Source organism: Barbus barbus (assembly GCF_936440315.1).
Source record: "Barbus barbus genome assembly, chromosome: 33".
Taxonomy (NCBI): Eukaryota; Metazoa; Chordata; class Actinopteri; order Cypriniformes; family Cyprinidae; genus Barbus; species Barbus barbus.
The window spans coordinates 12290158-12316477 of NC_136761.1; the positions used below are offsets into that span (position 1 = coordinate 12290158).

At 36.9% G+C, this 26320-nt stretch overlaps 3 protein-coding genes and 1 pseudogene across 4 annotated transcripts; 2 read left to right on the plus strand and 2 right to left on the minus strand.

Moving 5' to 3' along the window:
- Positions 1 to 282: 282 nt before the first annotated feature.
- LOC306853374 (solute carrier family 49 member A3-like) lies at positions 283 to 8728 on the plus strand. The gene is made up of 10 exons (XM_079390728.1): positions 283 to 805; positions 3255 to 3413; positions 4368 to 4584; positions 4670 to 4746; positions 4830 to 4967; positions 5142 to 5258; positions 5433 to 5585; positions 5658 to 5815; positions 6692 to 6804; positions 7197 to 8728. Exons 1-10 carry the CDS (start codon positions 644 to 646, stop codon positions 7361 to 7363), a joined length of 1461 nt encoding a protein of 486 aa, XP_079246854.1. The 5' UTR covers positions 283 to 643; the 3' UTR covers positions 7364 to 8728.
- LOC306853372 (nuclear cap-binding protein subunit 1-like) lies at positions 8713 to 19559 on the minus strand. The gene is made up of 23 exons (XM_079390726.1): positions 19317 to 19559; positions 18597 to 18688; positions 18409 to 18509; positions 18142 to 18298; positions 17941 to 18048; positions 17744 to 17865; positions 16825 to 16894; positions 15847 to 16062; positions 15210 to 15307; positions 15030 to 15093; positions 14224 to 14334; positions 13993 to 14057; positions 13184 to 13246; positions 13003 to 13077; positions 12784 to 12887; positions 12463 to 12585; positions 11596 to 11698; positions 11309 to 11402; positions 11106 to 11209; positions 10908 to 11025; positions 9773 to 9916; positions 9367 to 9480; positions 8713 to 9273 (listed from the first exon to the last, which is right to left on the minus strand). The coding sequence occupies exons 1-23, from the start codon at positions 19348 to 19350 to the stop codon at positions 9160 to 9162; spliced, it is 2394 nt and encodes a 797-aa protein (XP_079246852.1). The 5' UTR covers positions 19351 to 19559; the 3' UTR covers positions 8713 to 9159.
- Positions 19560 to 20989: 1430 nt separating this feature from the next.
- Positions 20990 to 23495, plus strand: LOC306853317 (thiosulfate sulfurtransferase/rhodanese-like domain-containing protein 2; annotated as a pseudogene). Its single transcript has 9 exons — positions 20990 to 21091; positions 21176 to 21421; positions 21507 to 21615; positions 21701 to 21823; positions 22001 to 22106; positions 22641 to 22756; positions 22828 to 22986; positions 23062 to 23198; positions 23274 to 23495. The product of its transcript is annotated as a thiosulfate sulfurtransferase/rhodanese-like domain-containing protein 2 (transcript).
- Positions 22264 to 25488, minus strand: LOC306853721 (V-type proton ATPase subunit e 1-like). The gene is made up of 4 exons (XM_079391350.1): positions 25267 to 25488; positions 24776 to 24823; positions 24220 to 24339; positions 22264 to 23948 (listed from the first exon to the last, which is right to left on the minus strand). Exons 1-3 carry the CDS (start codon positions 25368 to 25370, stop codon positions 24246 to 24248), a joined length of 246 nt encoding a protein of 81 aa, XP_079247476.1. The 5' UTR covers positions 25371 to 25488; the 3' UTR covers positions 22264 to 23948; positions 24220 to 24245.
- Between the last annotated feature and the right edge of the window lie 832 nt (positions 25489 to 26320).

Below are 26320 nucleotides of genomic sequence, written 5' to 3' on the forward strand. Positions count from 1 at the left end.
TCCAAAAAAAGATCCAACATTTTCTTGAATTAAAATGTGGTTGCAAACAAGCTAATAATTTTCATGATAATTATGATGATGGTGATGATAATTATGACGGTGATGATGATGATGCACCCTGAAATTGCTCCTGGATCAATAGTATGACCTTTGCATGAGATGCAAAATGATATATTCACGTAATGTTGACATTTTTTGGAATTAGATTGTTTTGAAATCCTACTTCACCTGCTGCTTGCCAAACTTCAGACGGATAAAGCGTGGAGTTTCCGGAAACCGGCCGGCGCTATGACAGCGACTCGCGGGTTGAAGGGAGTGGTGATGTGATTGTGGATTGGATGAGTGTCGCGAGGTTGAAGCGCCCAACAACTCTCATTCACAGGCATATATGTGAAATCAAAACCAAAACAATGGTCTTTCTAGACAAAGCAAATAACCATGCTCGTGGTTTTCAGTAGTTCTCTGCTTGGAAACATTTATCTGGAAACTGTTAAGTTATTATCTGGAAAGTTATTTGTGTATATTAGCCTACAGACAGAATTGTTTTGGACCCAAATGGATACACCGCTGACGACGACGGGTTGTGTTTTTAAAACTCATTTGAAGTGATCGTGTGGTCTGGTTGTGGTTCTGGGTTGTTATTATGGAGGATGGAAGCGCGGAGACTGAAGCGCTCGTCGGGAGCTCGAGTGAAGATGTTCGGTCACACCTGGACTCAAGAAGCACGGCTACAAAGTTCAAAGTTTACAAAAGGAGATGGTTCATCCTATTTGTACTCTGCCTGCTAAACTGTTCTAACGCAATGGTAGGATGTTATACCCATTCATTTACAGAGAAATCATTACCTACGTGAATGATTTAAAATATATATATATATAAGTATAAATATGCCAGGGGGATATAGCTATCTGAATAGCACCGAAGGTACTTTTGATTTACTCCACCTCTACAACAACTTTTGTTTTTAATGACGTCATGAATCCCTCTTCCCAAGCGCTCCAGCCTGGGTTATGTTTACTTTAGACATCCAATGAAATTAAAATGTACGTTTTATCGATTTAAAGGGATAGTTCACCTTCAGTTCCTAACCCCGTTGACTTGCATAGTGTTTTTTTTATTTTTCTCCATAATATGGAAGTCAATGGAGACCAGCAACTGACGGTGAACTATCCCTTTAAGAGTATGTCTGTTAGCTTTCAACTGTCATAACTATATCATAAATCGACACAATTATGTTTTAATAAATAGGCTACGCAATTTACAGTCCTCTTCTTCCAAAACGACTAAAAACTGACTCATCTTGCATATTCATATTTTGTCCAATAAAATGTTTCCACTTAAATTATAATCACGTGCTTTAGACTTCTAATAGCAAGCAGCAAATCATGTTTCACAGCCATGATGTACACCAAAGCATATTTTACAAAAAGAAACAAGCTTTTTTTTGGACAAGCTCGTGGATATGGATATATGAAGAACAATATTTGCGATTAATCTTGATGAATTTAATCATTAATCAGCATATCTTGTTGTACATTAAAATATCTCTACTGATTAATTATGTCTTTTACAGCTCAAGTCTCCCAATTTATCCAGTGTTGAACTGATTTTAGTATATGTGACCCTGGCTGTGAAAACCCAGCTAAAGTCTTTATTTATTTTTATTTTTTGTGATTTACTGTTTTCTACATAAAATCATCCTTCATAAGGTAAAGGTGGGTGGTGATGGCGCAGTGGATAAGACACATGCCGTTGGTGTGAGAGACCCGGGTTCGAATCCACTGTGAAACACCAATGTGTCCCTGAGCAAGACACTTAACCCCCTAGTTGCTCCAGAGGCGTGCGACCTCTGACATATATAGCAATTGTAAGTCGCTTTGGATAAAAGCGTCAGCTAAATGAATAAATGCAAATGTAAAGAACATTCTGTGAAAACATAACCTTGATATCTTTAATATTGACTGAGTAAAGCCATGTCAAAAATTTAAATCATAGTGAAATTAATGGCTGAAATCAAATTTGATGCTTGTTATCTCATAATTAGATTTTGAGACTTTAGCCTGGATTTCACAGAGAGGGTCACACATGTTCACACTTTCCATAGTGATCAGTCCACTAGGGGCTTCAGTCTACAGGGTCATAACAGGGTCTTCCTAATAGCCCAGCTGTAGTAGGACATGGATACGTCCCCCCGAGGCTATTATATCTGAAGAGGGCGTATGCCAGAAAGGGGCTTGTCAATCTTAATTACGCACCCGTGGCTCCCATGGGACCTGTCATTTGCACTGACACCATTGTATATGTGTTACAAGGCCAAGACATCCAAAGCTGTTCATCTGAAATACGAGAAATCTACATCGTGCCTTGGCACACTGTGGCAAAGCTTAGCAGATGGTGTAATTCAGGGCTTATTTAAAGATTACAATCTTGAGGAAATCTGATGACAGCCTAAATCTGTATATGGGATTCTGGATTGTACACGGAGGCATGTGTTAAGAATTAAGTACAAAAATAATTTTTAAGTACAATCAGCAATGACGGTTCATATTAGGAGAGCATTTTATGTTACACAAAGTGCACAAAAGATTTCCACACTGACTGCAAAACAACATCTATGAATTTGAATTAATGTGAAACAGCATCCCAGTAAGTTGTGCAGTGGTGCATAAAATGACTGTATTGTGTTTTGGGATCAGCTGACTGCCATCTGTCACGCTGCTGCATACATATAATATTTTTGATAGCTAACAAGTAAATGCCATTGTGTACAACACTGCAAATGGCCACTGCACAGTGAATAATGCTCAGAAGGGGTATAGCTGTTCTTTCACTGACATAAAATACTTGTATTTTTACTCAATTACATTCAGGAGGAAAATAATATCATATATTTACTCCTTAAAATTTTATTTACAGTGTGGCTTGACTTGTATAATTGTACCCATGGTTTAAAAGATCAAGAATTATTTCTCAGTACAAACTTGCTGCTTATAAACTTGCACATCACTCTGTGTGTCATATTTATCTCATGTGAGGGGCCCTTCTGACCTGTGGTTTCTGTTTTTGCAGCTTTAGCAGTTAAATGTTGAACTGAGACTTTGACTGTATCATAGAGCAACTTCGTGCACTTCATATATTTAATAAATGGCATATATACATATGTATATAGGCCTAGTTGTATTGTTGACTAGATATCATAATGACACACACATTGAAGCTACATCTTTATTTTCATGTGTTCAATTTCTCCACAGTTATGGCTGACTTTTGCTCCTGTGGCCGACCAGACAGCACAATATCTGCGAGTCTCTCTAAATCTGGTCAACTGGCTGTCGCTAGTCTATGTAGTGGTTGCTATCTTCTTCAGTCTGATCACAACATGGGTGCTGGACACACTGGGACTGCGCTTCTCGGTATACACAAACATACTCTCAAATCTAGTTGAATATTGTTTACCAGCTGTTACGAAAATACATAATAAAAAAGGAATAATAACTAGTTTTTTCCAAATACCATTGTTGAAGTTATTGTTCCCTCTGTAAAAAAAACATAATTAGTAATGTATCTTTTTTGGCAATGTTGACTTATTAAATATAACTTTAGTAAATGTGTTATTTTGGCAGAAAATATTAAGTATGGTTAGGTGTGAAAGCATGCCATATTACATATAGGCCTATATAAAATGTAAAGGTTTATATAGGCTAAAGGTCAAATAATATTAATCATATATTTTTCAATTAAATTACAATGGCTTTGTCCCAAATCATCTGTAGGCATACCAGCCTGCAAACTCACAGACTCCACTTTGTTCTTGACGTGCAAAAACTTTCGTTTGTAATATTTAGTTTTTACGGTAATTAGATTGGCTTGTTGTATATTGCCACCTAGTGGGCTCCTCACTTCAGTTCATTTGATTTTCAGTAACGTAAACGAACAATAAAATATACACATAAACCAAGTGGGAAAATAAAAGGAAATAAAATGTTATAATATAGGCTGTATATGGGGCTTATATCGTAAACCTATAACGTAAATGTATAGGTTATTTAACCTAGCCGCAACAGCGTGCTCTTCGGTTCCGGTACTAATAAAAATATTTTGTCAAAAAAACGCAACACTTTATTTATATAAAACAAATTATTAAAAATATAGCCTATATTATTTGTGTATCTTCGTTTATTTATTTACTTAACACATTTATTATTATTAAATGTTTAAAATGTCACTTTCACCACAGAAAGTTATCAAAAACAATATATAATTTGGGAGTTTTTTTTTTTTTTTAAGCCACTGTGGTGAAAAATGACAGTCCACAGGGTCAAAAGAAACACTTACATGCTTTTCTTTCTTGCTATCTTCTGAAACAGCTAATCATGGGCTCATGGCTCAACATGTTGGGCGCTGTCCTGCGTGTCATTGGTATGCTAAACTGCATCCCGGAGTGGGCCATGTTCCCTGTGGTCATGGGGGGCCAGACTCTCTGCGCCTTTGCCCAGCCTTTGGTCATCTTTGCCCCCACCAAGCTGGCAGCTCTCTGGTTCCCTGATCACCAGAGGGCCACGGCTAACATGATGGCTTCCATGGGTAACGTTAACCCTTTTTTACAGCTCATCTCTTGTATGGTATTTCAATGCCTTTAGCCTGATTTACTGTAGATTTTGTTTTTCAGCAAATACTGTTGGGCTGCTCTTAGCGAATATCTTCTCTCCGATGATAATTAGTTACACCAGTACTCTTTTCTTGCTGGTAAGAACTTGGTGACAAAAGAATTGTATTTCTTGTATTATGTAAATCCCTATAGTCCCGTCGTCTCTCTGTTTGACTTGTAGCTCTTGATATATGCTATACCTGCCATCGTAGCCTGTTTCCTAGCAACAGTGGGGATCCGTGAACGCGTCCCCCCGACACCCCCCTCTGCCAGCATGGAGACCTCCAGCTCTGAACCTTTTCTACAGGGGGTGAAACTGGTACTACACCATTTTAAACAAACTGACATGACGACTTATTGCATGAGTAGCCGTAGCCTATAATGTGCATTTTTCAAGAATTTTTCAAATATAGCGTCTGACTACAGGTGGCTTTTAAGTCATTTTGTACTGCTGTCTGAGATTCACTGCGTTTTGTCACTCTTTTATTTACAGCTACTGACAAACAAAGCATACATGGTCCTGCTGGTGTGTTTTGGTTCAGGAATAGGGGTGTTCACTTGCTTTTCCACCTTGCTGGAGCAGATACTTTGTGTTAAGGGCTACTCAAATGTAAGATCCCAAAAATAGTTATTCCCACATTTACCTCAAACTGTAAAACCAACCCGTGCCATGTTAAATAACTAGAAAAATAGCTATTCTAGTAGCTATGTTAACTATTCAACTAACTTAAAAAAAACATAGTTTGCCAAGATAACTTTTTTCTCTACATGTTTAATGTGGCAGGACTTTGCAGGACTGTGCGGTGCAGTTGCTATTGTATTCGGTGTTCTGGGTGCTTTTCTTCTCGGCCTGTATGTGGATAAGACCAAGACGTTTACAGAGGTCACTAAGATAAACATGTGTCTGACATCCCTGGGCTGCTCTGTTTTTGCTGTGGTGAGTAGAGTAATGGTTTCAGTGTTGTTAATGTGAGTTGGACCTGAGATGTTGTCATCCTGCTGTCCTCAGGTTTCCCAGTTAAGCGAGCAGAAGTTCATCATTGGTGCAGTATGTGCTTGGTTTGGATTTTTTGGGTACTCTGTATATCCTGTCGCAATGGAGCTTGGAGTTGAATGCTCGTACCCTGTGGGTGAAGCAACATCCTCTGGATTGATCTTTGTGTCTGGGTAAGTTTTTTTTTTTTTTTTTTTAACAAATACTGTTTCAAAAGTTGCTAAAACTCTTCTCTTAAAGGAATTTTTCACCAAAAAAATTAAATATCGCTCAATTTACTCACCCTCAGGCCATCCTTGATCAGTTTGTTTCTTCATCAGAACACATTTAGAAAAAATGAGCATTTCATCACCAATGGATCCTCTGCAGTGAATGGGTGCCGTCAGAATGAGTCCAAACTGCTGATAAAAACATCACAACAATCTACAAGTAATCCACACCACTCCAGTCCATCAATTATTTGTCTTGTGAAGCAAAAAGCTGCGTGTTTGTAAGAAACAAAATCCACCATTGAGATGTTTTTTTTATGCCAAACTGTGGCTTCCAACTAAAATACGAGTCCTCTATCCATAATTTTGCTTTCTCCTGTGAAAAAGTCATCTTGTCTGAATCGGGAGAGAAATATGTACAGATCATGCACTGTTTACAAGTGAAAACAGACCAAAATAGTTCAGAGCAAATATGTTGGTGGCTTTAGATGTGAGGACAACAGGAGATCGACTTTTTACTGGAGGAAGCATTATTATGGACGGTGTAAAATTAAAATAGTCTTAAAGATAGATTTGTTTCTTACAAACACAGCTTTTCACTTCACAAGACATTAAATGATGGACTGTAGTCATGTGGATTATTGTGATGTTTTTATCAGTTGTTTGGACACATTCTGACGGCACCCATTCACTGCAGAGGATTGATTGACAAGCAAGTGATGAAATACTACATTTATCCAAATCATTATGAAGAAAAACTCAGAAAAAAAATAATCTTGGATGGCCCGAGGGTGAGTACATTCCTAGCAAATTTTAATTTTTCATGTGATGTTAAATCAGACAAATTCAGGCCGCCCTTTATCTGCTCCTGCTACAAGCATTGGCCAAACCGATGGCAGATTCTCCATTATCTGTGTGTGCTACTGGAGCAGATGCCAATTTGAGCTGGACAGGTGAGTGTTGCACTTATTTGAAATATTTCACATACTAGGTATTTAGTGAAAGATAGTATGGAGTGCACTGTGCAGTACGCAGTAAAAAAGCATGGTTTTATTCTAGTGGCGTTTAGTTTCCTCCCTTCACCGTGTCACAACTCCCACCATGCTTTGCAAGTCTAGTGTGGCTGATTATTGCACTATTTTCATATCCTCTTTCCACATAAACTGATTCCAATGTGGGTAGTGAAAATGTTTAAAATGGGAACACATCCAAATTAATCCAGCCTTCCGGCTTTTCCTGGTCGCTTGATGCCTTGATGAGAGTTAATGATAGAGTTGGGCTGACCTCCAGGCATTCATTTGTTTCTCTGTCTCTTGCTCTTTATCCTAAATGCACAAACACACAGTGCCAGTGCTGGTGATGGCAGGCCTGTGTTCTCTGGGCACCTGCTGCTTTGTTGGCTTTTTCCACACGGATTACCGGAGACTCTGTGCGGAAGCCACAGCCTCACCAAACACAGTGACAGACCAGTCAACAGGAGGAGACACCTGGGCAAACAGCACCGATGCATAAAGGGACGGACTTATCTAACAGCAAGAGAAACCACTGATGACAGTGTTTACACACACTTGAATAAGTCTTTTACCTCATTAACAGTAGAAATGCGTGCCTTAAATGCTCAGAAGTGGTACCAGCTTAACCGCAATTCATGTTACAAAGCCAAACCAAGACCAAATGTTTCATGCAATTTTAATCTCAAATTTTAAGTGTTTTTATTGCAGTACAGGGTACAGGGATTTGTTAACTGTTGTACTTAATACATTAATTATTTGACAATGTAGTTATTTAATGAGGTACATGTTGTTGGATTTTTAAAGTTGATATCTAAGGCTGTTAGTTATATTATGAAAGTAGAGATGTATTTGAGTGCAATAAAATGTCCATAGGACAAAATTTCTACCTTAAGTAGGTCCATAAATAAAGTGTTGCTGGGTTACAATAACTGCCGTGGCTAAAAAAGAAAGAAGGTAATTGCAACTTTTTCTTGCAAATCTCTTTTTTTTGAAGATCTTAAAATTGCTAGATATAAACTTGCAATCCTGAGAAAAAGAATTGCAAGTCAAAGTCAGAACCATTTTATTTCTAAATAAAAACTGCTAATTTTTCTCACAGCTGACCTTATTTCTTACTATTACAAGTTTACATCTCACAACTGACAAATTTTCTTCTCAGAATTGCAAGTTTATATGTATATTTTTCAGAGAATTGTGAGAATTTAGATTAGAATTTGTTTTATCATTGCGGGAAAAAGCTTCCATACTGTATATAGCTATACTAGTATTTAAACTGGTATCGATGCAAAATATTGCACAACGTTATGCAATTCTGATCGGTCATTGTGTTGTCAAAATGTTTTGAATGGCCGCTAAACTGTACATTTGACCATTAACTCCTTCGCTGCTACTTTTATCTTTCAGAACTCTTATGGTCTCTTTCCTCTCACTTAAGTAAAGTATTTTCAGTTCTGAGCAGTAATTCATTTCCAATTATTTATTTAGCAAAGTAGTCAAGCAATAAGCCTGACAGTGTACCTTAAGATGGGCATTTACACTAACCCCAGAGGAGTGCTCCGGAAGCATTTAAATCATTATCTATTACCTATTCCTGCTAACTTGACCAAAACATTTGTTTGTATGTTAATAAAATTAATTATACAATCAAAAACACTGTTTTTGGAAAGTCATTTTTCACTCAATATACTTCTGATATGTTTTATCTTAACTGTATGAACAGTTTTCAAAGGACTTTTAAAAAAATTGTCAATTATACCCAAAAATATGTCAGTCCACATCCGCTTAAATGCAAGCAAGAACAAGACATAAGCTGGGTGATTTTTTTTTTTTTTTTGATTTTGTATTTTTGTAAAAAATGAGGAAGACATCTCATCCAAAACAAGGCATTACAGTAACAAAAGAGCTCAGTCTGCTTTATAGAAGCACACCATTGATAACGCAGAATTACTTGTAACCTAACTCGACTAAATCGTATTTCAATCAAAATGACATAACACATAAAAACAAGTAGTTTCATTCCATGGTTGCTTGAGTAAAACAATGCTCTTTATCGTCGTTTACTAAACACCAAGCATTTTAAAAGACCTATACTTACCACAGAGCCAATGACAATGGGTTAAAAAAAATGAAAAGAAAAAGAAAAACACTACACAAGGGCCCAAAAAGGGTCTGACATTTCCCAATATCACTTCTTACAAAACAACCATCTCCAATGATCCTGATGGATGTCACTAAACCTTGAAATGCCACATAAACAGGCAGGTGTGACAGTGTGAAGTGATGCATTGTGGGATTTCAGAGCTGAAGGGCACAGAACTGCTGGTAAACAGCCAGGATATGATGGTCGAGCTCAGCAGTAAACAGCAGGTTCTCAAGGGTGCCCATATACTGCTGGATGATCACATGATGCTGTAGACAACAATGAATATTAAAGATAATTAAGAGATGTTTAACGACCAACAAAACACAGTATAGCCCAGCAAACACGTGGATCAGGACTACCATGAGGAAGATCTGCTGTAGTCTCTCGATGCAATTCTTGTACCAGGTGGTGTTGATGTCCGCGCAGCTCGTTTCACAGCGAACCAGGTGCTCTGTCAGTAACATAATGAAGCGCTGAAAAAAAAAAAAAGATAAGTTCTTTTGTCATCTCTTAGCTCCAGGCACTGTCTTCAAATATCATAATGAAACACAAAAGACACAGAGAGAGAAAAAGACATGAAAAGAATGTAATATTTATTCTTTCCTGACAAATAGGAACAAGGTGTAAAAGGAGTTGTGACATTAACAGGGACACATCTTTTGCAGCTTTTTTTTTTTATGTAGTCATGAAGCCTGTATAAACAATGCATCAACAAAAAAGCTTTTTACATCAGGATAAAATGGATCTGCATTGTCATGGACGCACCTGGAATATAACAAGGAAAAGGTTCTTCTGTTCGCTCTGGGCCGACTCTACTTTCTCCTGCAGCCTCTCGATCTGTTCCTCCAACGGACCCTCCTCATCCTCACTGTTCTTCTCCATGTCCTCTTCATCGCCGCTGTCCCGCTGCTACAGGAAGGGAGAAACCTGTCAGATCTCAAAGGCATAAGGCTCCAGCACTCTCAGTAATTATGGGCATCACTCTGTATCAGGCTTTACATTAGTTGTTTAAAGCAAAGCTTTTAAAAGAATGCACACATACTCGGTACATATTCATACAGAACATATTCATTTTATAATGAAAACATTATAAAAACTTTAATATTAGTTGGAATTAATCGTGATTCATTTCAGAACAAATTTGTGATTATTAAATTTTTTAATCGATTGACAGCACTAGTTAACTAGTTACAACTAGTAACAAAAAATGAAAAAATAGATGATAGTAATAATAAACTAAAAAAATTAATATATTTAAGACAAATATAAAAAACTAAATAAAAAACAAAAGATAAGTTAAAGGAAATGAAGACAAAAAACTAAAGAAGAATTAAAATAATGGGGGGGGGGAGCTTTGCTCACTCTGACAACGCAAAACTAACTTGGATGTTTTTTAATAATCTTAAACACAATAAATAAAAAAATTAAGATTTCAAGCACCATACTGTGTGGTTTGAAATACATTGACTATGTATAAGGAATCTGTTTTTGTCTGAATGAGAGTAGTTTTTCTAGTGTCTGGGACTCTACAGCATCCCTCTTCAACAGCATATGTTGTCTCAGGCACCAATTCAATGCTGTGGCTAGACATTGTGACCAACCAGAAGTCAAATTTCCAGTTGTCCGTCTGGTCTATGCTCACTAGTTGCTGGATGAGAAAGTATGTTGGCTTAGGGCCAACACCTACATTTATTACTACAGCAACCAATGTTGATATTCCAGATACTAACTGTCTGCACTGCACAAACAAATGATGCAATGTAAGCCATTCCTAAAGTAACAGTGAAAAACAGGCAATCCCAAAGATCAGAACAGCAAAAAAAACAAATCAGAGTACTGTGTAGTTTGAACAAAAGTCCACAAGCACAAGTGTCTTCGCATTAAAACATTTTTCCTATACCTTTTTGTTGTGTTGCTTCTCCAGCTTTTCTTTTGCCTCATCCAACTCTTTCTGAATCTTCTGCACGTGTTTGTTCATCTTCCGGATGGTGGAATGTAGAATCTCCCACACATAAAACCTGCATAGACCAATTGAACGTAAATCAGTTACAGCTGCAGTGACCTCACCAGCACAAGTAAGTGTGTTCTGCAGGTTTACCTTGTGAAATCATGAGCCATTTCGGGAGAAAATATCCAGTTGGCCACAGCTGCACAATCCACGATCTGGGTCCGTATCAGCTTGTCCACCAACACTGAGATCATCTAAAAGAGTACATTGACAGCATGAGCTCTCATAAATGTCACGGTTGGCATGCAATCAGACAATACAACATATAAAATATGACGTCTGAATGATCCCACCTGAGGATGGTCCCTCCAGAACTCATACAGAACCCTGAGGATATGCAGTTTCCCCTCATCGCTGTCTGTAAGGTTCTTCAGAACCTCATGGAACCTGAGAGAGAGAGAAAAGAAATGTGTCCATTGCCATTTACCAGAAGACCAGCACCTGAGCCTTTTACAAGCTTTGATACGTTCTCAATGATCTGTGCTTTTAGCAATTACAGGCAGCATTTGTGAGCAGAAGGAGAGGGAGCACGGAGCCAGCCGCTGGCAGGCCTGTGTGGGGTTTGGCAGAAGATACTCACTTGGCTAGGGCACTGAAGGAATGACTGAAAGACTTTGCAGCCAAATGGAGCAGCGTCTGCAGGAACACTTCAATCTTTAGAGGGTTGAAGCCATCGCCCTCATCTGGATAGAAAGGAGAAGTGTGGTTACATACAGAAAAGCACGCATTTACATTCACTCACTTAGGAGATGCTTTTATCCAAAGCAATATACAAATGAGGAACATCAAGCAATCTGTAATAAGAGCCAAATATACTCATAATACACAATGCCAAGTTCAAAGTATAATGACAAAATTCTGTGCTTTTATAAGTTAACTGTAAATAGTGGTCATGTGCAATTGTTACCTTAAAGAGCTACTTCTACCTGATTTAACCCATATAAATTCAAGGCATTAATGTTTGCCTACAAAACCACCACTGGCTCTGCATCCCCTTACCTAAATTCATTACTTCATACTTATGTACCCTCTAGAAGCAAGCTTTCTGCAAGTGAACATTGCTTTATTGTGATGTTTTAGATGTTTCAGATACTCTGTATTTATATCAGACGCGAAGCATTGTTAATTTTGCGAGAAAAGATTGTTTTCAATCAAAAAATAAAATGAACTAATTTAATACAGACTGCCTTTTAACATTCAAGTACTTTTCCAAGTACCTCTTCATAAATATGGCTGTTTTCAAGGGTTTTCCAGGACTTAAATTTCAAAGTCAAATTCAAGTACTTCAAGCACCTTGTACGGACTCCAGTTTAATCGAGGTTGGAGCTAATCTCTGCAGGTAAGTGGATCTCGAGTTCCAGAGTTGAAGACCCCTGCCCTAGACTAGATGTTGGACTACGATTGGGAAGTGGCTTTAAAATGTCATGAGACCAAAAGGCAGACCCACCATCATCATCATCCTGGTTTGGATTAGGGACATCTTTTAGAACAATAAGAATCTCCTCATTAGATGCCCGGTTTTTGATAGCGTTACCCACTGTAGTTGCCATAGCTAATCCTGGTAATGAACCTGAAACAAATTGAAAGACAAAGAAAAGCAGCATTACACAACAGTATCACCAAACTATACTGAAATATAATATAATACAGCTGCAAAATAATAGATAAAACATAGTGGAAGTGGTCGGTTGTCACTATGAGATCGTAAAATTAAAACCATGTATACATTCATGCATAAAAATACATGTGTTTGTGAGCCTGAACATACTGTCAGCCTCCTCTCCGTATTTATAACTGCACACAGGGTTAGCCGGGATCAGGGCAGAGAAACTCGGAGGAACAATGTCCACTATCCGCTGATGGTACGACAACCTGCAGGTTCATAATCAAGCCTCAGTGTAAATAAACATAACCGCATGCATTAACTGGGTCCGATTAGCAATTATAAAAAGCAATGCAACTTAATAAAGAGATGTGTGAAATTTACCTCATACACTTATCCAAAACCTCTTTAACGAACTTGGGTTTGGGCTTTTCAATATCTTGAGTCAAGCAGTCAGCCCTGAAGAGATCAAAATTCAATACTTATATAAAATAAACAACTTTTTAAACACAAACAGACAATGCACAGCCTGTTCAAATGATTCCCAGAGACAGCTCATCCTCACCAGTCATCCCAGCTCCATCTGAACTGGAAATTACTCAGATGATGGGAGAACCAGTTGATGAGCCTGAAACACAGAATAATCCACCACATTAAAGAACCATTAATGGGACAAAAGCTTTGAAGATTCTCAAGCCTCTTTGAAGTCAATGTTGCTAACATTTCTGTTTTATTGTAGTAAGAAAAGTTTTAATGTTTTAATGAATTAAATTCAAAGTCTTATCAGAATTCAACTGGGTATCTTCACTTTCTCAGAATGAGATATATTATCTAAACCAATGTAGTTAAAGGAAGAGTTCATCCAAAACCTGTATAAGTCTCTTTCTTATGTTGAACACAAAACAAGATATTTTGAAGAATTTTGAAGAACCAAACAGCTGTTGGTCTCCATTGACTTCTATGGTAGGGAAAATAATACTGTTGAAGTCAATGGGGACCATCAACTGTTTGATTACCAGACATCAAAATATCTTCTGTTATGTTCAACGCACAAATAAACTCATACAGGAACGACATGAGGGCGAGTAAATTCAAGTTTATTTGTATAGCGCTTTTTACAATACAAATTGTTGCAAAGCAGCTCTACAGGAATTTAAGTTTCCACAATATATTTATATATTGCAGAACCTTAATATGTTTGACTTATGGCAAAATTTGGTAATTCTGTATGTTGTCTGAGCATTGGCATCCTCTGAAGTCCTCTGAGGGGTTGGCATCAATTTTATAAATGACAATTTAAATTTTTGGGTGAACTATCCCTTTAACAAAAGGGCATGGCTTAGACAACTAGTCAACTTCAAATTGAAGACTCACCGGTCTATGCAGGTTGTGTTCATTGTGTCCAGCCTCATATACATCATTTCTGTGGCTTGAGCAAGCTGAATAACGGCAGGTTAAAGAAAACTATAACAGTAGGGGACACTTATATTAACACGTTTAACATTATGTTAACAAGTTTCAATTTGAGACAGCTGTGGCACAATGTATAGGAGGAATCAGTTAAAAACACAAATTCGCATGGTTTTCAGTAGATATGAAGGATACAACTTGTGGTAAAGAGCCCGGTTGCAGTTTGCAGAGCTCAATGAGTAACGCAGTGTACATGACATCAATGTGAGGAGGACTCGGCAGCTGGAATAACTCACCAAATATCACCTACAGAGATACAGATACAGCATTACACTGAAATAACATATAAAGCCCTATTCGGATGGGACTAGTTTTCTAAACTACGTTTGAGTTTCAATTCTTGTCACCCGACGCCTGTGTACATGTACTAATTCGGACGGGACTAACATCTCCGTGTTTATTACAGAGGTGGGAGGGTCTATTTTGTACATCTGAGCGTTGCAGAGATCACACGCTCGTGTGTGTGCATTGCATATAGTCATTCGGATTGATTACCATTAGTTAGTATAAACAGGTTTCCTACAAATGCCATGGTTAAAATATGGCTAATATATCAAAACCATGGTTAATCTAGAGTTAATTTAACTTTTTTTATTATTTATTTAGTAAAACCATGTTTAATTTTAATGTTTAATTCAATCACAGATATGTTGCATTCGGACAGGATTAGTTTTCTCAGAGGATCACAGAATTTACTGAAAAACAGTAGGTTATTTGCTCTGGAATTATTACAGAGGTTGTGTAAGAAAAACAGACGTGGCAGATTCGGACGGGATTAAAACCGCAAAATACATCCGTTAAACACAAATTTCTCTAACGACCCCCTGTAAAACTTGTCCTGTCCGAATAGGGCTTAAGTGCCAATTTACTGCACTAACAGTAGATAATATATTTGACCAAATTATCAAATAAAAAATGACCAGCATCACACTCTTATTTACCTCCACAATATGGTAGTTAAGGGGAATCTTGTTTTTTCCAGGGTAGCTTAGCAATTGGGCAGCACTGTGAAAGAAAAAAACAAAACAAAACAAAACCGGTTGAAGTCCAAGAAAGTAAGCGACATTTCAAATAATACTAAAGGCAAAAATTAATGCTATTAGCATATGCAAAGGACTGACCAGGTCTTCCTCTCCCTCCAGTGAGACTTGATTATGAAGTGCAGGTTCTCCTCGATCACGAAGCGCTCAGCTGAATGACTTCCAGGCATCACTGGCCCCTGACAACAGACAGACAAAAACACTTACATACACAAACAGCATCCACAAGAACTGAATAAAACTGAATATACATTACAGTTCAAAAGTTTGGGGTCAGTGGGATTTTTTTTTACAGAAAGGATGGATTAATTTGATCAAAAGTGACAAGAAAGTCATTTAAATTGTTACAAAATATTTCCATTTCAAATAAATGCTTTTGAACTTTCTATTCATCAAAGAATTGTGAAAAATATGAAGCATTATTTCCACAAAAATATGCAGCACTATTTTCAACATTGATGCTAAAGAATTTAATTATTGGCAATTAAAAGCTATGTCAAATAAATGCTTTTGAACTATTCATCAAAAATTATGAAAGCTATGCAGCATTGTTTCCACAAAAATAAGCAGCATTTTCAACACTGATGCTAAAGAATTTAATTAACGACCATTAAAAGAATGCAGTTTCGTGTTTTTAAAGGATGATGCATTTTTCCTCCGATGACCCATTAAAGATCCAGTTAAAAAAATTAGGACTGGATTAGAAAAATTACTGCACCTCCGGGGCATCAGTGTAGTCGAACATGCGGAAGACGACACGGGGCATGGGGTAGATCGCGTCATCAGAGTGGGCTGGAGGTGTAAAAGGGGGCAGGTTGTGCTGCAGGGCTTCACACAGCACGCTGTCAAATGCAATATAAGGCCGCAGGATGTGACGCTCCTGCCAGCGGTCTTTCTTCAACTTCTGCACCTGAGCCCAGAGACAGTCCAGATACTACACAGAGAGACACAGAGGAAATTAATTACAGTGAAACGACAGAGCAGCTCTCAACTGTTGGGTTGTAGGCCTGTTCTGATAGGGTCAGTGACAAGAGGGGCGGGGGGAAGACAATGCTAAACTGAAAGAATTAATCTCAACTAACCATGTAATAGTGTATAGTTTGGAGAGCAAAATAAATAGGTTATTAAAGGGGCAGTTCGCATTAAAAAAAGAGAATTCTGTTATTTATACAGTCATGTTGTTCGAAAAGTTTAACTAATCTTCGAAACCCTTCATTGACAAAGACATTATGAAGCCAATCCTTGTGAATCAAGCGGCTTTATTCAAGTCTCATGAAAAAGTAAAATCACTAAGATTAACTAATTTGATTTAGGCTTTTATTTATGTATGAACACACAAGAGATAAAGAGAAAAGAGAAAGCACCTTCCATTTAATTTGTTTGTTGATGTTTAAAATTGTGCATCTATTCAGACTCTATGGTTGTTGTGCAAATTCATCTGTCACTTGGTTGAAGAAGCTAGGCAAATTAGTGGGAATCCGAAACAGGCTGCTTGCAAGACAAACCCATCCTCAAAACGCATACATAAATGAACGAATGAAAAATACAGCCCAAACTACATTAACTAGAGGTTATGGGTTTTGTTGCCACTTGCTGTTTGATATTCTAAAGCAAAACCAGTTGAGAACAACTGTGACTGACATTTTGTTAGTGCTTATGGATAAAGTGATGAGTCTGGATGAAGCCTGACTCTCACCTCTTCCTGTGGGTGGGGCTTTTCTGCGGTCCACACCTGCAGCATAGGAACATGAGTCTTCTGACGCCGCCTGCAACAAAACCCAAATCATGACATTTCACAGCAGACCCCTCTGTATTTTCTGTAATCTACTTGCATAACCACATTTGAGCTGTCAACCTTCACAATATCAACATGACAAAATAAATTAGGTACAAGTTATCGTTTTAAGGACAACATATCAAAACTAGCACCTTTTTCTATTCTTTCTGTTCAAGACGAACACTTACTGGACTGGTGCAACCTAAGTTTACTTGATAATCCTTATACAATTTAAGAAATCATGTTCAAATAAATTATTAAATGTATGTGATCTATCATATTTTATGAACATTTATTTGTACGCCTTAATCATCACCGTATTGTATTGCATTATATCTTTTGAATCATATGATCTTTAAAATTTAGCTTTAAAATATGATCTTACTAAGACATTTTTTGGAGAAATACATTGACAACTGATATTTTTATTGCATTTTATTTATGTAGTGTACTATTCTATAATATAAATTTTAATTATTTACATTGCAAGCCATCATAATTACATCTTACCTTTTGGTCATATAAACAATAAAATAATTAGAATATCAGAATAAAATCTTTTTGTTTTAATCCTTGAGAATGATTTTTTTTTTTTGGTCTAAAAGTTCAATAAACTTGTTGCTATTTATATGTTTGTTTGTTCAGACTATTACTTCATATGTCAGGCTTTACTGGGTTAATATCACAGCCTAACATGTTTCAAATCTTGATGGATCTACATTATTTCTCCCTGAATATTACTACAAATAATATAGTGCAGATAATGTGTTGCAACTTGCATTTCATACCATCTTTTTGCGCAAATGATAATCATTTTACAGCTGGAGGAGGAACCTACTTTAAATATCCCTCAATTTGGTTGAGCAAGCGATCCATTTCCACGTCCTTCTTCTCGTACAGTTCCTTGCCAACCCAAGGCAGACTGGACAGCACAGCATACACATACCAATCTGACCGCACCTGTATGGACACATCTGTCAGCCTCACAATGATCTATGAACATAATCTGCTAGGGATGCTTAGGGTCATGTTCACCTGTGGTATGTCTTCTTCCTGCGTGACACTGACAAAGTTCTCAAACATAGCAACCATGGATGGAGCCGCGATGACATGACAGTTCACCAGGTCACTGAGAAAGCGCACCTGCAGCGCACATGATGAAATAAACACCATCAAAACTTACAATAAAGTTGTGATGTATTTTTTTTATATATATAAATGCTAAACAGCACATACCAAGTAAACGGCCTCAGAGTAAAGGTTTGCTTTTAGAGTCTCCTTAAGTTGTCGGATCATGGCCTCCACAAACTCTCCTCCAAAGTTGTAGTTGCGAGCATTGAGAAGTCCCACTAGTGTTGTGTAAACCGTTAACTTCTCCGGCAAAAGCCTTGCACTGTGCAAAAACAAACAAAGTGTTACACAACATCCGTAGCATAGTGAGATTCACTTTCGAAGCAAAAGGAAACATTGCACGTTTGCTTTGTTAAAGTACAGGTCGCTTACACGGCACATAAGATGCGCAGGATTTTGCTTTTATAATTAGGAAGATCCGCCTCCAGGACACCAGCAAGACCTTCCAAATTGCTCTCCAAGGAGGATGTACTCTGGAAGAATATACATTAATCAGTTATTATGTCTAAAATAATAAAAAATAAACTTCTGCATGAGCAGTAAGATCTGCGAGACTATACCTTCTCTCCCACTCGACATATCAGCGATTCCAAGCGGTCTTCAATCTCAATGGGTTCAGAAGTCCTCCTCCGTTTGTGAGGCTGGGAGCCGGCTGGAACGAAAAATTTAAGAATATGAGTTTTGTGTGTGAACATTTAACTAACTTTGAAATTGACCATGCATATTATCGTCTAACAAGGCTGCATGTAGATTTTGAAACAAATGGGAACATTTCTTTTAATCAAAGCGGACAGTGTTATCAGCCAATGTTGACAGTACAAAAACAGCCAAATAACTAAAATAACAAGCATAAAATGTGTCACTTCTAACATGTATGACAACACAATTAGCTGGATTCTGTAATGTAATTTTGAGACAATAAAAGACATATTTAATGCTAAATAAAAGTACTATAATAGTTGCAATGAAATATCATTAAATAGTGCAAAGAGCCTTGCATCCTGTCCTAAATGATCATAATCAAATTCAAAGCGCTTTGTTTATCTGAAAACTTCCTCTGTGGGAAAAGTAACATTTAATTGGTTACTTGGAACTTTTTTTTAAATGCAAATGCATTTAATGCAAATAAACAGACTACTTATGCCTAATACTACACCCTTCGGCTGCCATACTGTCAGAAAGTCTTTCATTTGCAATCTTATGAGTAAACAAACACACAATATTAAAATTACATAAACACATCTCTGTCAACGTGCATGCTAACATGCTAACTCACTCACCATCACTCTCATCGCTGTGCCTTCGCCTAGACATTTCTCAAATTAAATATTCAGGCCGTTGAAATAGTATGGAAACCCGCTACGCATACACTTTTTGGAACTGTTTTATATCCACTGAATTGCGTTCAGTAAAGCTTGCAGCTTTGAATGGTAACCTTAACAGCCGTTAGCCACACTAGAAAAATAAAAGCGGTTGATTTAAGGAGAGCACATCCGGGCTAACAGCTGCGTCAACGGAAACACGTGTATTGTTGCGACTCGTGGTGAGAAGTCCGATTCATCACAAAGAATCGGTTCTTTTGAGAAGTTCATTTTGAAACAATTCGAGAAAAACAATTCAGTGATTCTTTTACACCAATATTGTTGGCTATGATCCTTGGTATGCTGTAAAACTTGTATTCCTCAGGAAAATTTTGTTTGTTTTTTTTGTAGTTTTTTTTCTTTTTACTGTATTACAAGTAGTTTACACGTGCTTATTTTACGTTTAATGTTTGCATTTGAACAGAAGTGAAGAACAGCTTAAAAAAACACGCTTTAAACTTTTTGTTTTTTGATTAAGAGTGTTTATTGCTCGTCTCAGTTCAGTTTTTTTCAGCTATAATTTACCCGATAAATAGTCATTTAGAATATGATTCAATAAAAAGATCCGAGTCAAACAAATGATTCACTCGCGAATCGGACACCGGTAGATTAGATTAGATTATATTAGATTCAATTTTATTGTCATTTATGCAGAGTACAAGTACAGAGCTAATGAAATGCAGTTAGCATCTAACCAGAAGTGCAAGAATATAGTGTTTTATATACATATAAGTGCAGAGTAAGTGAAGATATGATTTACAGAATGTACAGTGGAATTGCTATATACAGTATTGAGCAGAGTATATACAGAATATAAATAGGAATGCAATGTAGGGATTGTATGTACATTATGAACAGAGCAATGTAGGATTATATATACACATTATGAACAGCAGAGACGTGAGAACAGTGGTAATAAATAAATACAGCTGGATGAGTGTTCAAAATATTGATAGAACAATGTATTCTATGCAAAATAGCAGTAGTGCAATATTTTATAGAAATAGTTTACTGTGCTTTGTATAGTAACAACTTTATACAGTTTATAGTGTAATAACTTTAACAATGTGCAGTCTGTGCAAAATATGAGTAGTGCAAATGCATGTGTGTAAAGTACTGTGGCCAGTGCAGTAATAAGCAGGTGCAGGTTAGATTGGTGGTGTGGCGTTCAGAAGTGTCACAGCTTCGGGGAAGAAGCTCTTCCTGAGCCTACTAGTGCGAGAGCGTAGGCACCTGTAACGCCTGCCGGATGGAAGGAGGGTGAAAAGTCCATGGTTAGGGTGAGAGGCATCCTTGATGATGTTTCTTGCCCTGCCCAGACAGCGCTTATAATAAATGTTCTCAATGGATGCAAATAATTTTATCTCTACAGCCATGACTGCACGTTTGGTTTTCTTCTAACCTATCAGTTGTGTTCAATAAACCGGCCAGGGGTTACCGACATAAATTGCATTAAAAAAAGATACATTTCTTTATATGCGGGTTTTTAAGATGGTGTTTTGTTTTTATAGTATTAGACTGGGAACTGTGATAGGTAATAGTTGGTTTTCTCTCAGTTATTGGAGATCAGTATCACAATTGTAATGGTAAGTATGCTTGTTGATTTGGACGTTGAGAGTCTTGGTCCAGAAGTCCATAAATCAGACAAAAACTTTTCAGCAACAAGGAAACTGTACTCTCATGTCAAGAAAATGGTGAGTACAATGATCATTTTAAGTCATGCTTATTGATATGATAATTGTAGTGTTTAATACCAGCACTTTCCCCATGGTGTTTAGGCATTTGCAAAATTTGTGGCATCCAAGAAAGTTCCTCCAAACTGTGAACAGTCATTCAAAGAGTCATCATCAATCCACAAACATATTGCCAATAGCCATGCCAGTGAGATTCACCAGCTGACCACTGAGACTGGACGTGATGCTCCACCAGGCTCACAGCCAGGAAGAGTCCATTCATGAAGAATCAACAGATATATCATCCTGGATCCCTGATGCAAGCCATAACCCAGAGGATGACCTCATCAAGTGCGTGGGTGCATTTTATGTTTCTGAAATCATCTGCTCTGCTTATACAAATACTTATGGTTTTCATGGAGTTCCTCTGTTTTAGGGGTCCAGGTGAAGTTCTGCTATATTACTGCTACTGTCAGTTAAATGATCCTCATATCATTTGTCAGTGGCAGAAAGAGCTTTGTTTAAAACTTAAAATAACAGGCAAGGTAAATAAATGCAGCTACAAGTCATTAATAAAATTTGTTCCAGATTTTATTGCCATTTTACTGGATTGAGGTTGTTCTTCTCCAGGTACGAGTGGCTACTGAAGGTATCAATGGAACGGTTGGTGGCACCAGAACAGCCACTAATCTTTACATCAAGGCAATGCTGTCACATCCAACCTTCAGAATAATGCAAGTACAGAATTTCAAGGTAAAGTATCTGTGCCACTGTCCAGAATAACACTGATAAGATGCACAAAATGAATTCAAACAATGCTCATAATAACCAGATGTCATCTTAGTGCTGCTTAGAGATTATGAGGCTGACTGACAATAAAATGGCATATGTTTGTCAGGAAAGATAAATAATAACTGACTTTTCCCTCAGAAAAGTGAAGGAGGTGCAGCATGCTTTTCTGATTTGAAGGTTGGTGTTTACAAAGAAATTGTACCTATGGGTGTAGATCCAGATATCGTCTCCTACAGATTGGCTGGTAAGAGAAACACTTACAACTTGCTTGATACATAGTATTGTTTATTCAGTGTGCCTATGGAAATATATTATTTCAATTTCAAAAGCTGGGGGTTAGGTGTTTTTTGAAGAAATTAATACTTGTATTCAGTAAAGATGCATGAAATTATCAAAAGTGACAGTAAAAACATTTTTAATGTCAGTTCCAAATGCTGTTGATTTGAACTTCATAAAAATCCTGGGGAAAAAAAATCACATTTTCCACAAAAATATCAGCACAACTGGTTTCAACAGTGATAAGAAATGTTTATATGAGCACCAAATCAGCATATTAGAATGATTTCTGAAGGATCATGTAACACTGAAGACTCAGTTTTGCCATCACAATGACAAATTATTAAAATATATTAAAATAGAAAAGTTAAATTGTAATAATATTTCACAATATTACAGTTTTATTTTTGATCAAATAAATGCAGCCTTTCTTACTGAGCTCAAACTTTTGAACGGTTATGTATATTAATCTATTGTATTCATGCAAATGTACTTCAAAAAGGAATACACTTGGAACCAGAGGAATTTCACAAAGAAGTGAAGATGTTTGTGGAGAATCAGTCTTTGGGCAAAGATACAATACTTCTGGACTGCAGAAACTTCTATGAGAGCAAAATTGTAAGTAGTTTGAAAGTCATTGATCCCAGAACTGTTTGTGCATTACAGCTGATAGTTCAGTATGTTCTCAGGGTCAGTTCAATCAGTGTTTGGCACCCGACATCCGGAAATTCAGCTACTTCCCAGACTACGTGGATAAAAATTTGGATCTCTTCCAGGACAAAAAGGTTCTGATGTACTGTACAGGAGGCATCCGCTGTGAGCGAGGCTCGGCCTATCTAAAATCAAAAGTAAGTCTGAATGGGGAAAAAAATAAATGACATATCTTTGTAATGCCATTCTCAAACACAAATATTATTCTTCAGAATGTATGCAAGGAGGTGTCAGCTAAAAGGAGGCATTCACAAATACTTAGAGCAGTTCCCCAATGGCTTCTACCGTGGTAAACTCTTTGTGTTTGATGAACGTTATGCCATCGCATTTAACGAGGACGTCATTTCAGGTGTGTACTAATGCAAGTTTTTCAAACATTATTGTACGCAGTGACTAACTTAACATTTACTTCTCCTTTCCCCAGAGTGCAGATACTGTAGTTGCCCGTGGGATCGATATCAGCTGTGCTCCACAGACTTCTGCTGCCGGCTGGTTCTATCGTGCACCACCTGCAGAGAGCGTGGCCTGACTGCCTGCTGTCCTGTGTGCCAAGCCAAGGAGCATAACCACAGCGACGTCTCCTCTGATGGGCTTTCTCACAGGTGTCACGATGTCACGTCCCAGAATCCCCAAAGATACACTATGACAAACTCCATGAGTTGAAAATCATCTTAGATGGCCTACACCTTTGTGTGATTTTAAGAAGTCTGCAAAATGCTGTTTAAAAACTGTTGCCCCAATTCAGTCATGATTTTAAAAACTGGACACAATGCAAATCTTCAATAAATTACAAATCATTCTCATTCTTAATTTTATTTGACATTTGAAATCATACATATATGAATGGGACTTGTTAATTTGTCCAACAATTCTCAGGTCATTCAACTCAAAACTATACACAGACAAAGATGATGTACATATACACACATAAAGACAAAAACAAGATTTAATTGCATATTATTTCCTCGAAAATGAGATCAAATTAATAAAAACAACACAAACTGTCATGGTGGTCATTCTTTGAGTAGGAGAACAGAATGTAAAGCTTCAGTTAAATAGAGTTTACAGACGTTTTTGGCAATTTACAAGTTTCCAGCATCTGCAAAGAAGGGAACAGAAAAACATTTACAAAACTAAAGATGATAGTGGACTTTCCTTATCCACCTTATTTTTCAAACTGAAGTAAGCCTATGGGTTCAAAAAATAACGAGAAGAATAACATGCTGTTAAAGGTAAAACTGCTTGCACTACAAACCAGTGTGTTCGTAATTAAGATAATACGTTAAAATAATATGGTAAGACACTAATTTGCAATATCAAGCAGGACATGGATGAGACCGGAAGTCATGTAAAAAGGATGATCTGCTAACCTGCTTTGTAATGAAACAATTGGACCCTACTGCCAGTGTTGGTTGAGGTACCAGATGGTATCGTTGGTCAGTACTGGTCCAAACAACGGATTCAGCTGTGACAGAATAGCAATCAGCCAGCTGAAATTATAATTTTGCATGACAGTCAAAATTAAATATTGTCAAGATACTGAATTCAGGAACACATGTGGCAGCAAAAAATATGGTCTGCACTGCCTCCTAGTGGCTGTTAGAGAACAAACTATCATATTTCTTCAAAATAATAAATAATTCACATCCAAGTGGGACAGTTCAGACCTATTATGAGCTTATTTAACACATTAATATTATTTTATAAGTTTATTATCTGAAATTGGAGTAAACTGCACATGAAATGGCCTGGATGTGCTGTATTTCTTTTCTAATCAATACTGGAATTGCCCAAAGGCTGTGTTTGACTTTCAGCTGATACAGAATAGAACAAACTCTCTATTTTACCATATTAAAAAGCAGCTTTTACTATTGAGTCTATTTAGAAATGTGTAACATAAAGATCATTTAAAGACGATGTACTTACAAAAGGTAGCAACAGACTGCAGTTAGTACCAGCATGGTCACAATGACTCTAAAATGGCAACAACAAAAAGATATTTAACACTTCTTATGAATAAATAACAGATATTATAGATATAAATAGCACGTATTATGAATAAAACATTTTAAATAACCCACAGTCAGGTGATCCAGACACTCATATTCATTTTACAACTAAAATTGAACATATTTGCTTTTAATTTGTACTAGAAACATTACATTTGAATTGAATGTATTTCCTAATGTCACACAAGTCAAATCACAAACTTTATTTTGTTGTGACGCTCACTTGTTGACTTTCGTGAAGTAAGTTATTCCGGAACGAAAAAAACCGATAAACTGTATCTTTAAGAACATATATTTGTTAATAAAGTCTTTGGCTTTATAAAATTTCTATTACATCGATAACTAGAGGTTCGTATGGTTGGTTTAATACAGTAAACTTTCGTTTAAGGAAATGCTAATGTTGCTTACCCTCGATTCGGTCCTTTCGGAATAAACCAGGGAATAACTCCACCAATAAGACCCCAAAACAAAGTCATAACTGACACAGCTATCACAAACGATGTGGGCGCCATGATATTTCTTTGTAGGTCGAGGTTTAATAACTTATTTTCTATCAAATAAACTTCGTATACTCCACAGCGCTCGCGCCCCACACTGCTGTGTGGACGGTGATGGTCATGTGACTCCTCGAGCCCTGAGCAGAACAGACACGTGACTGATGTCTCACCTCTTCCTCTGCACTCACATAAATCTATACTAAACATTTGAAGTGAATCAAAACCTTTCATCAAAGTTGCCCTAAAACCAAAATGCGTTCTGGTCTTTTTGAGCCACTTCAAATGTTTACTATAATAAATATACAGCCTTCTTTTGATATTGCAAAACTTTTGGTTTGATACACAAACTACATTTTGTAGGGTATGTGCCTTGCACGTATTTAATCTACTCTAGTCACATGAAACCTTTTCACCAGCATTAATTATTTAAAATGTCATCATCTGCCTTGCATTGTTAAAACCAATTAGTGCTGCAATGCAAAGCAGAGTTAATACAGTTAACTCAAACCATAAAAACATTATCCTTACTTGAAATAAAATAAACATCGACTGAAATAAAAATAAAAACTTACACTGGAGCTTTAATTTAGTTTATATATTTTAAATATCATAAAAATTAAATATTTTAAAATGTAAATAACTAAACAGACATTTATACAAAAACTCTTAAAACATAAATGAAAAAATAAAATTGCATTCCAGTGATACTAAAATAACACCGCTGTGAAACACTGAATTCCCACTCTTTGGCACATTAATTTCCAGTCATTTGTCATTTAAAAAAACAATATATAATCATTCACAATAAAGATATGCATGACTATTTAGTGCCCAAGTCACAATTTAAAAAAAATCCATATATCTTCGTGTGACACTGCTTTTGCTTCCTTTGACAAAAAGACGACTGACAACACCCATCAGTTAAACAAGTGGCCATATAGGAAGTAGGTCTGTCTTATATCTGC